Raw genomic sequence first — 14,443 nt, 5'->3', positions numbered from 1 at the left:
CTCATTGTTCTTTTGTCTGAGACCAATATTCTGAATACCTGACAAAATCTAATTTCTCCCTCCTTCTCTCCACACCCACCCTGAATATTGTAGTGCTGTGTCTGGCTATAAAGGTAGGTTTCTTCTTTTTTTTTTTTGAGATGGAGTTTTGCTCTTGGTACCCAGGCTGGAGGGCAATGGCACGATCTCGGCTCACCGCAACCTCCGCCTCCTGGGTTCAGGCAATTCTCCTGCCTCAGCCTCCTGAGTAGCTGGGATTACAGGCACGCACCACCGTGCCCAGCTAATTTTTTGTATTTTTAGTAGAGATGGGGTTTCACCGTGTTGACCAGGATGGTCTCGATCTCTTGACCTCGTGATCCACCCGCCTCGGCCTCCCAAAGTGCTGGGATTACAGGCGTGAGCCACCGCGCCCGGCCCGCTTTCTTTATTTTTTAATTATCCTATACTGTACTTCTGTTTCCAAGGAATATTCAAGCCATTTAAAAACATGGCATTTTTCAACACTCAAAAGACTACTGTACCTCTGTAGTTGGGCTGGAAGATAACTTGTCTTCTTCTGACTGGGTGGGCATTTTCAGGCCTCCATATTTTTTCCAATAAAGCCAACAAATTGCACATAATCTACACTGCATATTAGGTGGGCCCCAAGAATACCACTGGTGAGACTGGGTAGCTAAAGCAGAAGAAAAACAAAAATTTTAAAAAATGCTGTTTAATTTGTAACATCAACACAAAATAACCAAATATTTTTAAAATACTTGTCATCCTTAGTTTACAATGTTATTCTTCCCAGCTTACAAGTTCAAACGTAATAGTATATTTGTGTTTTTTAATATGCAGAATTTATTAAACCAACTTATTTCTATTATGTATAAAGTGTATAGTCCTATTAAGAGAAGCTATTAGGTGAGGCATCCTGTATTATTCATTGTGCTGCTGAGGAAGTTTTTGTTTTGTTGATTAAAAATGCTCTACTGCGTATGTTTCTGGAAATAGGTTCTCAAAAAAAGATATTAGTTGTATTTAAAAAAAAAAAAAAATCCAGGTTTCCAAACCTAAGGTTCAGATACCACTGCAGGGATTATTTAAGCTACTCAGGGAGGTCCCATTGATAAAGTCGGGTCTCTAATAAAAACAGGTATCTGTCAGCCAGGTGTGGTGGTGGTAGTAGCTATAGTCCAGCTACTAGGGAGGCTGAGGCAGGAGGATTGCTTGAGCCTGGGAGGTTGAGGCGGCAGTGAGCTGTGACTGCACCACTGCATTCCAGCCTGGGTGACAGAGGAGAAGGGGAGGAGGAGAGAGTCAGGGAGGGGGAGAGAGAGGGAGAGGCAGAGAAAAGATGAAAGAAACAGGTATCTGTTTTGCACTCCTTTACTTAATAGGCAAAATCCTTATTTTAAATCTCCCTTTATAGACAGAATTCTTTTCAAGACTCTAAATCCTTATCAAGTGAGCATGGGCAGCTGACATCACAGCATGCTTGAGGCCTAAAACTCAGGATTTAACAGCTGGCTGAACACTGTAAGCTTGTGTTTGTTTTTGTTTTATAGTTTAAATTACTGACATGTAACATTTAAAGTATACTCATGATAGATCTGAAGTTTAAGAGAAAACACTGAGGTTGAAACGTTAAGTTAATTAGGTGCATAAAAAATTGTAATTCTGTAAGTTTGCCTTAAAATATTATTTCTCTGACCTGTAAGTTACCTTTATCAGACTGTTCAAATGTTCAAACAGCACATCAAGATGTCAACTAACACTTCACAAACCAATGTGAAAGAGAGAAAATACAGAGACCGTTATATTCATGTTTATTGGGAACAGCACTGTATACCCATCATGTATTATTTTTGGAGAATTATTATTTTAGGCTTTTATTTGTGTAAAGCCTAAAAGCATTTCCTCCTATAATTTAGAACTAATAGAATTAGTCAAGTTGTTTTTTTAAATATAAATTTTAAAAATCTTAAACATTAAGCTATGAATCTATTTTGAATTCTAAATATAAAATTTCACTTAAAACATATTTTGTTACGCACACTAATCATGCACTTCATCTTAACAATTAGTGAATAAATGCTTTTCTCCTTAAATAACTCAAATTCAGTTGGAAAGTAGGTATAATTTAATAGCATATTTATCATGCATACATAAAAATAACAGAATAATCATTTAAGGGGATATATATGAGTGTGAAAGGAATTTCCAAATTTTTTTTTTTTTTTTTGAGACAAATTTTCACTTTGTCACCCAGGCTGGAGTGCAATGGTGTGATCTCGGCTCTCTGCAGCCTCTGACTCCTGGGTTCAAGCAATTCTCTTGCCTCAGCCTCCCAAGTAGCTGGGAATACAGGCACGTGCCACCATGCCCAGCTAATTTTTTGTATTTTTAGTAGAGACAGGGTTTCACCATGTTGGCCAGGCTGGTCTCGAACTCTTGACCTCAGGTGATCCACCCGCCTTGGGCCTCCCAAAGTGCTGGGATTACAGGCATGGGCCACTGCACCCAGCCTGCAAGTTAAATTAAGACAGATTAAGCCACTACCATTTGTCTGCAGGATTCTTTTTATTTTCATTTAAATATACATGAACTTCAAAATCCAAGAATTTCCAATTCAAGGTATTTATGATGCTATCCATGTAAAGGCCTGACCTAAAGAATCTAATTTTCCATAAATTGTTTCTCTTTGTGCTCCCATGCTGCAAAAAATGGACATCCCCATGTACCATTTCTATGAATTCAGCAATTTGGCATACACCTTCCTTGGGATCAGCGTAATCATACTCACAGCTGTCCCTCATTCCTAGTCCTTCCTGGAGGCAGTAGGCTACATGTACTCTCAAAGAGCTGCTAAGAACCCAAAACGGGGCACCAAGTAGGTTTTCAGTAAACACTCGTTTCCTTTGCTCTCCCAACCCAGGCTACCTTGACTGGAAGGAAACATAGATGATAATATCACCAATGCCCCACTAAGAGACTGTATCCTTGCTGGAGATTTAAAATAAACACATGAAGTCTATCAACTACCTAACAATTCACTTCACCAACCCCATTTAACAGCCTGGGCAAATACTGCCAGCATAGATAAATACAGTGGGACCCTGAGGCCAAAAGCAAGTATCACAGAATAGCATTTTCCAAACTGGCACCCCGAGGGAACATGGTCTAAGGGTTATACATAGCAGCTTATCCACACAGAGGCCTTTCCTACAGAATCACTTGGAGCTTTAATTTTTCAAAGTATACTGAGAGACACTCCAAAGGTGGATTTGGCATGCATTGTGGGACCACAGTTTCTGCGAAGCTAATACAACTCTGAACACAATTCAGCAACACAATTCAGCAAACAGTGCTATGAAATACTCAACAAACCACAAGAGCACATCAAAGAAAATCCAATGTCTAACTTGAGTGTGTGGTACATAATAAAGGTTCAATAAACAGTCCTGTTCCAGGCAGAAGGTAAGGAGGGGCATCTACTCATTTGGAGGAGACACTCTTCTACCTTCCAAGGTGCACTGTACTGACCTCCCAGACGCTCAACACTCCATGAGCCAGAACAGTTCCCCATGCTTAACTGACCTGCTGGAGAAAACTTACCATAGCAGCTCTCACAGGCTCTCCCTAAAAGGGGATTCTGAGGCTGGAATGTGGTGCCCACGGCTCCATTCACAGTACCAGGCTTTCCATTACTAGTGGATATTTGGTTGGGATTTGGTTTGCTGCTTTCAATGAAATGTAAAATAAGGTGATAAAATGATTTGTACAATAAGGCAAAAAGCTCTATATCATTACTGATTTACCTTCACTATTTAATAAACATAAATAAACATTTAAAAATATGTGGTGAATAAGAATAAACTGGTAAAAGGAAGGTGTTAAAATGAACTCAAACCACTCATCTTTACAAAACAAGCCTATGTAAAAAGGAATCTCTTATGTGTGACATTCACGAAGTAAATATTGTCTCATCTCTTTTCTGGTCCAAATACAATTTCCTTAGAACATCTTCTGACACTTTTGAAAGAGACAAGTTTACTGCTTATAAATTCTCCTGAGAAAAGAATTATTTGGATCAAACAAATTAAGCGAAAGGCAACATGGTTGTGTTTCGAGAAAGCCACTATCCAGTCTCTGCTGCTGGCGTGGAAGCTGCTGGCTACTGTACTCCCGGTCTCCAGGGAGCTGTACAACAGCCACATGCTCAGCAGATGTCCATCTCTAGGTCACTTAGGACTTCAGGAGTTTCTGGCCACTCATGGTGACCATTCTTATTACATCTGAAATTTTATAACGAAGATTACATAGCATTTGAAAATTTAAAAACAAAAAGGTATTTGGAGGTTTTCCTTTGTAAGAGAATATTTTTTAAGAGGAGAAGAGAGAGGCGGGAAGATAACCTGAAGCCAGGAGTTTGGAGACCAATCTGGCCACACAGTGAGACTCCTGTCTCTACAAAAATAAAAATTACCCAGGCATAGTGGCATGTGCTTATAGTCCCAGCTACTCAGGAGGCTGAGGTGGGAGGATCAATCACTTGAGCCCAGGAGTTAGAGGCTGCAGTGAGCCATGATCATGCCACTGTACTCTACTCCAGTCTGGGCAACAGAGGGAGACCCCTTCTTTTGGGGAGCAGGGAGAGGGAGAGACACCTACCAGAAGTCTACATGCAAATTTCACAAAGACTAAGTCAACAGAGCCATGAATTCCTTAGAAACATGCAGCCCAGATTATCTTGGCACTTCCCAGGCAAACAAGGCTAACTTTTCCCCATGTAGGGTAGGCTAACTCCCCCGCTGCTTATAAGCTGTGCCCAAGAACACTCCACAGGTACATAAAGTATGTTCTCAATAAATTTGTAATTTATTTAGCATATATTTACTCAGTGCCTAATAAATAAAAGTCTCTGACCTCAAGGAGCGTTCATTCTAGAGGATTTTTTGTGTTTATTTGCTAGACAGAAAATAAGCAAAATAAATTAGTAAATTATTTATCAGAAACGAATGCTGAATGGCTAAATGTAGATTAGATGCTGTCTTCCCATATCTACTGACACAATGAGACCTCACAACTATCAAGACAGCTGAAGTCAGAACTGACTCAAGGACTTCCGCTTCCCACAATTCCATTTACCTGTTAAAGACTGGTATGTAAAGTTGGCCTGGCCTGACAGCAAAGACCCTACTTAAGATTTCACCATATTGCCAGGCTTGTCTTGAACCCCTGACCTCAGGTGATCCACCTACCTTGGTCTCCCAAAGTGCTGGGATTACAGACATGAGCCAATGTGCCCAGCCAACAAATTGTTTTTTAAAAGACATTTTTCTTTTTTTTGAGACAGGGTCTCTCTCTGTTGCCCACGTTGGTGTGTAATAATGTGATCGCCACTCACTGCAGTCTTGACCTCCTGGGCTCAGGTGATGCTCCCACCTCAGCCTCCCAAGTAGTGTGGACCCACAGTTGTGTGCCACCACACCTGACTCTTTTTTTTTTTTTTTGGTAGATACAGGGACTCTATGTTACCTAGGCTGGTCTTGAATTCCTGGACTCAAGGTTTTGTCCCACCTCGACCTCTCAAAGTGCTGGGATTACAGGTTTCAGCTACCATGTCTCGCCTTTAAAACGGTTTTGTTTGTTTTGGAGACAGTGTCATCCAGGCTGCAGTGCAGTGGCATGATCATGGCTGAATGCAGCCTCAACCTCTCAGTGTCAGGTGCTCCTCCCACCTCAGCCTCCCAAGTAGCTGGGACTACAGGCATACACCATCATGCCTGGTTATAAAATAGATTTTTTAAAACGTATTATTTGTTATCTATCTACTTAATGTTTTTAGAGACAGTTTCTCACTCTGTCACCCAGACTGGAGTGCAGTGGCATGATCACAGCTCACTGCAGCATTAAACTCCTGGGCTCAAGCAATCCTCCCACCTCAGCCTTCAAAATAGATGAGCCTACAGGCATTTGCCACCATGTCTGGATAATTTTTTAATTTTTTTGTAGAGACGAGGTCTCACTACTTTTTTCAGGCTGATCTCAAACTCGTGGCCTCAAGTGATCTTCCTGCCTCGGCCTCCCAAGGTGCTGGGATTACAGGCATGAGCCACTGCACTTGGCCCTAAAACACATTTTAAAGCAGATAGAAGGTGTTTCTCTTCTTATAGTTTTCAGCTGAAACTATAAAAGTGGTGATTTAGAATGACTAGCATTTTCAATAATATACAATATTCCTGATTTTTAAAAATCTACTATATATAGAATAGAACTGATTTCCCCTTGGAGTCAAATGACTGGCCAGAGGTTTCTGAGAAATATAAAAATGTCTAATATTTAACCAAGTGCTAAATATGTGTGTTGAAAAAGAGCTAATACAAATGTAGAGTTGAGCTGTCTTAAAAAAGAATGACAGCAAAGTTCATTGCTCAACTGAATCTAGAACATTATTTGATTGAATAATGTTGTCTTAAAGATAATAATTACTTGTCTTAAAGATAATAATCACAAAAGGAAAACAAGTGTGCCATGACTGCATATAGACATGTGAATCACATAAAATATGTTCTGCAAAATCAAGTACCTACAGATTAATTCCCAAGGGACAAATGATTGATGTCATTGTGACAATCTGTGACTATAAGCAAACATTTTTAATGTTTTAAAAGACACATTATATGAAATTGCCCTTCCTTTTATCTAACGCTCAAATCTTCCCTCACTCCCCTCACCTGTGCTCGGGATTCCAGCCCTCCTGCCCTCTAGAGAACACTGTATACTCAACTCCCTCTTGCTCCCTCATCTGCTCGTACTTCCTTGGCTCATATGCAGCAGTGCTCACCATGCTATTGAGATCACCAATGATCTCCATGTTATTAAACTCCTTGGCTATTTCCCACCAGTATCCAACACTGTTAAATCTCTCTCCCCTTTCTTGAAACATACTCCTCTGTTAGCTTCTGTGATATCATACTCAACTACCTATCGTTTTTTAGCTATCATATTCTATCTGATCTATAAGTACTGGATTTATTCAAGGCAGAGTCAAGGCCCTTTTCTTATTGCTCTCCCTCAGAAATCTTACCTATGGTTTCAAATATAATTCTTATATGCTGATGGAGCTCACATATGTATCTCTAGTCCAGACCTTCTGCACTGAGTTTAAGACCAATATATCCAATATCTGGTGACAGCATATTGATATACCTCTTTTCAGATAAACTCAAAATGACCCAACCTGATTCTCTGAAACAGTTTCATAGCATGGCAATCCACTCAAGCTAGTGTTATCTTTCCTCTCCAAGCACTTCCGAACTGGTCTCCCTGCATCTACTCTTAGTCCTCTTGCCCAAACCATTTCCCAGCATATAGCAGGTGATCTCAAAGTGCTAATCTGACCAGGACTCTTTGCTTAAAATCCATTTCCACTGTTCATGAGAACTCCTGGGTAACATAGGGAGACACTGTCTCTACAAAAAATGAATTAGGTGTGGTGGTGCGCACCTGTGGTCCCAGCTACTTGAGGGGCTAAGGTGGGAGGATCACTTGAGCTCGGAGGTTTGAGGCTACAGTTAGCCATGATTGCACTACTGCACTTCAACCAGGGTGACAGAGCAAGACCCTATCTCACAAAACAAAAATAAAGCAAACTTTTATTTACAAAAACAAGCAGTAGATCAGATTTGGCCTGAGACTATAGTTTGTTGATCCCTGACTTAGACTATGTTGACTCCAAAGTCAACATAAAGCCAAATGAAAACAATTATCTGGGTTACTTGGTAAAAACTAGTTAAATGTATTATTTATTTCATGGTAGCAGCACTTCGAAGTATAAGAAAGCTGGTATGCTTGCTTCTAAAAATCTAAGACACATGAGTTGCAACAGTATTATATTTGAGAAGTGGCTCTTTTATAAATGTGTCATATAAAACATATAATTTAAAAGGAATTAGAAATCACTCTGCAGAAGGCCTAAATAAAAATTACAGACTATATAAATTACATGCTTTTCTTTTTGAGATGGAGTCTCGATCTGTCACCAGGCTGGAGCGTCGTGCTGTGCGACCTCAGCTCACTGCAATCTCCGCCAACCTGATTCAAGCGATTCTCCTGTCTCAGCCTCCCGAATAGCTGGGATTATAGGCGCTCACCACCACAACCAGCTAATTTTTTTTGTATTTTTAGTAGAGGTGGGGTTTACCATGTTAGCCAGGATAGTCTCAATCTCCTGACCTCATGATATGCTCGCCTCAGCCTCCCAAAGTGCTGGAATTCAGGCATGAGCCACCGTGCCCAGTCTGTTCTTAAAATTAAGCCAGAGTTATCTGCCTTGAGGTAAAAGATCAATATGGAAGATCACAACTCATTGTCTATAAGGCCTCCTATATGTATATAAAAACACGTATTACATAAAATATCAAAATTCAGGAAACAAAAAACTAGTTATGAAACAACTGTACTTAGGTTGAAGAGTGAGAAAAGGCTTGAAGCAGCACGTAGAATCGTGTAATAAATTTCATTTAATCCTAAAAGAATCTAGGATAGAACAATATACACATGGTGCTCAATAAACCAACTCTTCCTAAACAAATGAATGAGAAAACTCTGAAAATTTTAACAAAAGGATAGAGTAACTTATTTATTTATTTATTTTTCTTTTATAATTTTTTGCAGAGGTGAGGTCCCCCAAAGTGCTAGGATTATGAGCATGAGCTACCACACCCAGCCTCATTTAAAACAAAGCAATGGGGAAAAAAAATTGCCATTCATGTTGATATGACAGTGATTTCTGAATTCAAAGGATAATAATGATAGAACACTAGACACACAAAACAATGAAAACTTCTCCATTATTTATCACACATTTACCAAGTATGGTTCTAATTGCCATTAGAACCAAGAAAACAATGTAAAATCCTCAACCAAATAAACAACAAACCTCCAAAGAGCAGTATGCATTACCCAAACAAAATCTGTAGTTTGAAAAGTTGCTAACTTTCTGATACACGTTTGCTTCATATAATATAGCATTTTAGAGGTTAGTTTTCTGACACTTTCCCTGCAGCTTTGATTTGATAAAAGTATAGTGCATGGCATTCTTCCTCTAGTCTTTAGGTTAGTCTATTTGAGATTTCTCTCACTGGCTCCTTTTCCTTGTAGTGGTATAATAGTTAAGTCTCATGCTTTGTAGAAGAAGAAAGATACACAAAAGTTCAAATTTTGCTTAAACTGAACAAAATGACATTCTGCAATGATAAAATTAAGACCATAAGAAATGTTTTAAAAGATTTCAATTACTTACTAAGTTGGGATATATACTTGTTTCAGTTTACTCTCAGCTTCTGCTGCTTTTAGACGTTTCTAATTAAAAAGATGAATAAAACATTTTACATGCAATGCCTAATTATTACTACTTCATTTTCTTAAAATTTCACAAGAAAATATGTATTAAAGTGTAATTCAAAAATTACAATTTTAAGACAAGCTTTTCTTTCATACGCATGTTCTTAAACTGCAATAACATCGAAGAAAAGTCACTAGATTCTGCGGTACAAAACTGTAAGTATTAATACCATTTTAGCCATAGGTTTTAAAAATGAAGCAACGAGTAACTCCATTTTTCATTCCTCTATGAGTGAATAAACAGGACCTTTAAGGTAACCATTTTTACTTTTCAAATTTAGTTTCTTCTTTACTTCTTATTTGCCTTTCTAGAAGAAAATACACACACAGACACACACACACAGACACACACACACACACACACACACACACAGAGAGAGAGACAGACAGACAGACACTCTCCCTCTCTTTCTCTGCTTTTAGAAAAATATTCAGAGATTATTTGTTTCCAAAGTCCAGGCAAGAGGAGTGATTATAGCTATTCTAAGTAGAATTAAATAAGCATTTATTCCTAACTGTTGGGAGATCCACAGTAAACTTTAAACCTTAGCTGAATTCACATATTTTAGTGGAACCAATTAGGAGCCATATGTAGAGAAAGGAATGGGAAGGAGATTATGTAATCAAATCCAGACACTGACCAAGATGATAATGAAGGCAAATAGAGATGTAAAATAACATCTGTTTGATGTCCAAAAATAAGACAAACCAGAATTTAAGGCTATCTTCTATTTTCCCAATGAGGAGAAAATAGAAATACTTAGGGGAACAACTTGAAACTTTTAGAACACGGTTGACATTTTTGAAAAGAGTATTATCTACTTTTCAACCATCCTTGATAATATCAGCTCCATCTTTAGAGGCTCTGTGTGATTTTAATAACACAGGTTTCCAGACTACATCGATCTATACCTAAGTTGTTTACTTTTTGAATTACACTAATATTGACACTGAAAATTTTTCAACAAGCCATGGGTATCTATTCACTATTTGTGACCTCAACAATTCACCATGGTACTTTTGCTTTCTTTTCTGTTTTTATTTATTTTAGAGACACAGTTTTGTTATGTTGCCCAGGCTGGATATGAACTCCTGGGCTGACGCAATCCTCCTGCCTTGGCCTCCCAAAATGCTGGGAATACAGGTGCACGCCACCACACCCAGCTCACTATGATATTTTAAAAAGTGATTCTTAAAATGTTTTTTTATAGCATCTAAGACTTGCCACTGTAGAACCTACATATATAGGAAAAATAATGTCTATTAAATATATTTGCCTCTTTATCAGTTCTGATACATGCCTATACAAATGTAACACAAGTATTGGCTAAAGTCATTTTGGGAAAATGTACCTTTCCCCAGAGGTAATATTACCTGCATTTAGGATATTTGAAAAGGATTCAAAAATTAAATTATTCCATTTTTAAAAATAATTTAAGAAAAAGCTTATGTACCGTACCAAAACACCATACTAGTAAGATTACTACAGTTAAGGTCACAGATTTCAGGGACATATCCACACAAATGTCATGTAAAGAGGTTTCAGAAGATCTTTAAAAATTTATCAAATTATATGGCTGATGACATTGGTCTAAATTTTCAATTCTTCATAAAAACAATTTGTTCAAGAGGTTTGTGTTAGCATCACATCTTTGGTAATTCTCATGAACTACAAAGAGATGAAGTACCAGTCAAATCCAAGGAAAATAATGCCTCTAGTGGTATTTCTCCAGAATACTTATCATAATTCATGCTGAAGTCAAGGAAATATTATGATTAAAATCCTAAATAATATCCTAAAGACATGAAATCATGTAGTAAAGTAGTCTGGAAAAAGGTAAACAAAACAAATTTAAAATTAGTACATGATAAAAAATATTAAAATATAAACAAAGTCAATTTAATGCAACCATATTGGTAGCAATATGAAAAAAATTACCTGTTGCACATATCTGTCAGTAGTTTTCCACATGTAGTAATATTCAATGATGCTAGTCAATGATTTCCAAGGAAGCTGAAAAAAAAATCAATATATCATCTATGTTAACATATAATAAATTAATGAGATGAAAATAAGGTATTATAGAAAGTGCTTTCCTTAAAAACTTTTTTTTTCTTTAGACGGACTGTCACTGTTGCCTAGGCTGGAATGCAGTGGCGCAGTCTTGGCTCACAGCAACCTCTGCTTCCTGGGTTCAAGCAATTCTTCTGACCTAAGCCTCCCAAGTAGCTGGGATTAGAGGCACATGCCACCATGCCTGGTTAATTTTTTTCTATTTTTAGCAGAGACAAGGTGTTGGCCAGGCTGGTCTCGAACTCCTGACCTCAGGTGATCCACCCGCCTCAGCCTCCCAAAGTGCTGGGATTACAGGAGTGAGCCACTGTGACCAGCCCTGATAACATTTCATGATTTACTTGGGAAAGTTCCTGGGCTACAGGTGGGGCTGCAGTGCTATTTTAGAAACTGTATTTAAATAGCTTTAGCCTGAGTTAGGGATCACCCTGGGTCTGCAAAAACCACAGTGATATTGGGCTTGGGGCCTAAGTCCCTTAAAAAGCCTTTTCAAGGAGGATGGACACAAGCCCAGACGGTGAAGACTACAATAAATACCTAACTCTTCAATGCTCAGACACTTACAAACATCTACAAACATCAAGATTACCCAGGAAAACATGACCTTACCAAACAAATTAAATGAGTCAGGAGGAACCAATCCTGGAGAAACAGAGACATGTGATCTTTCGGACAGAGAATTTAAAATAGCTGGTAGGACACAGTGGCTCACGCCTGTAATCCCAGCAGTTTGGAAGGCCACAGTGAGAGGATCACGTGAGGCCAGGAGTTCAAGACCAGCCTGGCCAACATGGTGAAACCCTGTCTCTACTAAAAATATTTTAAAAAATGAGCCGGGCATAGTGGTGTATGTCTGTAATTGCAACTACTTGAGACTCGAGAGGCTGAGGCATGAGAACTGCTTGAACCCAGGAGGTGGAGGTTGTAGTGAGCCAAGATCACACCACTGCACTCCAGCCTGGGCAACAGAACAAGACTCTGTCTCCAAAATACATATATATATATGTATAAAATATATATATATATATTTATATACACACATACACGTATATATACACCTATATATGTGTATATATATATATATTTCAAAATAGCTGTGAGGACATTTAAAGAAATTCAAGATAACAGAGAAGGAATTCAGAATTCTGTCAGACAAATTTAACAAAGAGGTTGAAATAAAAATAATCAAGCAGAAATTCTAGAGTAGAAAATGCAATTAACATGCTGAAAAAAATGCATCAGAGTCACCCAATAGTGGAACTAATCAAGCAGAAGAAAGAATTATTAAGCATGAAGACAGGCTATTTGAAAATACCCAGTCAGAGGAGGAAAAAAAGCAAAGAATAAGAACAATGAAGCACGCCTACATGATCTAGAAAATAGCCTTGAAAGAGCAAATCTAGGAGTTACTGGCCTTAAAGGGGAGGTAGAGAAAGAAGGGCAGGAAGATTATTCAAAGGGACAATATCAGAGGACTTCCCAAACCTGGAGAAAAATATTAACATCAATATTCAAGAAGGTTATAATCAAACTCCCAAAGGTCAAAGATAAAGAAGGACCCTAAAAGCAAGAAGAAAGCAGAAACGAATAACCTACAATGGAGCTCCAATACTGCTGGCAGCAGACTTCTCAATGGAAACCTTACAGGCCCGGAGAGAGTGACATGACATACTTAAAATGCTGAAGGAAAAAACTTTTACCCAAGAAATAGTATACCCAGTGAAAATATCCTTCAAACATGACGGAGAAATAAAGACCTCCTGACAAACAAAGCTGGAGGATTTCATCAACAATAAACCAGTCCAATAAGAAATGCTAAAGGGAGTTCTTTAATCAGATAAAAAGGATGTTGGTGAGCAAGATGAAATCATCTGAAGGTACAAAACCCACTGGTAATATAAAGTACACAGAAAAACACATCGAGTATTATAACACTGTAATTGTGGTATGTAAACTACACTTGTCTTAAGCAGAAAGCCTAAATGATGAGCCAATCAAAATAACTACAATAACTTTCCAAAACATAGTACAAGACATAGAGAATCAACAAAAAGTTAAAAAGGGGAATTAAGTTAAAATGTAGTTTGCTTATTATTAGGTTTTGGCGTGTGTGTGTGTGCATGCACATGTGTGTGTGTGTGTGTGTGTGTCTGAGATGTTCTGTGAGATGATTATTACATACTGCATGCCTGTATCAAAACATTTCATAGGCCAGGCACGGTGGCTCACACCTGAAATCCTAGCACTTTGGGAGTGCCGAGGCGGGCAGAACATGAGGTCAGGAGATTGAGACCATCCTGGCCAACATGGTAAAACCCCGTCTCTACTACAAATGCAAACATTGGCTGGACATGGTGGCGTGCACCTATAGTCCCAGCTACTCAGGAAGCTGAGGCAGGAAAATCACTTGAACCCAGGAGGTGGAGGTTGCCGTGAACCAAGATCATGCCACTGCACTCCAGCCTGGCAACAGAGAGAGAATCCATTTCAAAAAAAAAAAAAAAAAAAAATTCATGTACCCCAAATTATATACACCTATGAACCAACAAAAACTAAAAATAAAAATTATTTTAAAAAGAAAAGAAACATGTTTAAAAAGAAAATGGCTAAGAATTATCCAAAATTAATGGGAAAAAAATAGCTCTAGGACGCTCAGATAATTACAAATAGAATAATTACAAAGAAAAACACATTTGGACAAACAAAATAAAGAAAAAAATGAAAACAAAAAAGAAAAAGAAAAAGAAAAACACATTTGGGCACATTGTGGAAGTAAAAATGCTAAAAACCAAAAGTAGACAGAAATCTTGAAGACAAAGCAAAAGAAACATCACATCACAAGAACTTCTCATCAGAAATTAGGTACATCAGATAGAGAGACATCTTTACAGTACTGAATAAGAAAAAGAAAAAAGTGAATTGCATAAAAAAAGAAATATGTTTTAAGTAACAGCAGAGTTTTTCAAGCAAAGC

The 14,443-nt window shown here is 38.1% G+C and overlaps 1 protein-coding gene across 3 annotated transcripts in view; it reads right to left on the bottom strand.

Moving 5' to 3' along the window:
* MTA3 (metastasis associated 1 family member 3) overlaps positions 1 to 14,443 on the bottom strand; it is a 190,684-nt gene that overhangs the window by 47,241 nt on the left and 129,000 nt on the right. For 2 of the 3 annotated variants that reach the window (XM_064364030.1, XM_064364032.1), the window contains 4 exons: positions 11,336 to 11,410; positions 9,296 to 9,354; positions 3,604 to 3,728; positions 525 to 676 (listed from right to left, as the gene is read on the bottom strand). In XM_064364030.1, coding sequence (XP_064220100.1) covers positions 525 to 676; positions 3,604 to 3,728; positions 9,296 to 9,354; positions 11,336 to 11,410 — 411 coding nt within the window. The remainder of the gene's footprint in view (positions 1 to 524; positions 677 to 3,603; positions 3,729 to 9,295; positions 9,355 to 11,335; positions 11,411 to 14,443) is intronic. The other variant, XM_064364031.1, reaches the window with a different exon arrangement.

The sequence above is a fragment of the Aotus nancymaae genome, unplaced genomic scaffold (genome assembly GCF_030222135.1).
Source record: "Aotus nancymaae isolate 86718 unplaced genomic scaffold, 86718_ANA_hifiasm-v0.15.2.pri h1tg000057l, whole genome shotgun sequence".
Taxonomy (NCBI): Eukaryota; Metazoa; Chordata; class Mammalia; order Primates; family Aotidae; genus Aotus; species Aotus nancymaae.
This window is presented reverse-complemented; position numbering and strand designations above follow the sequence as displayed.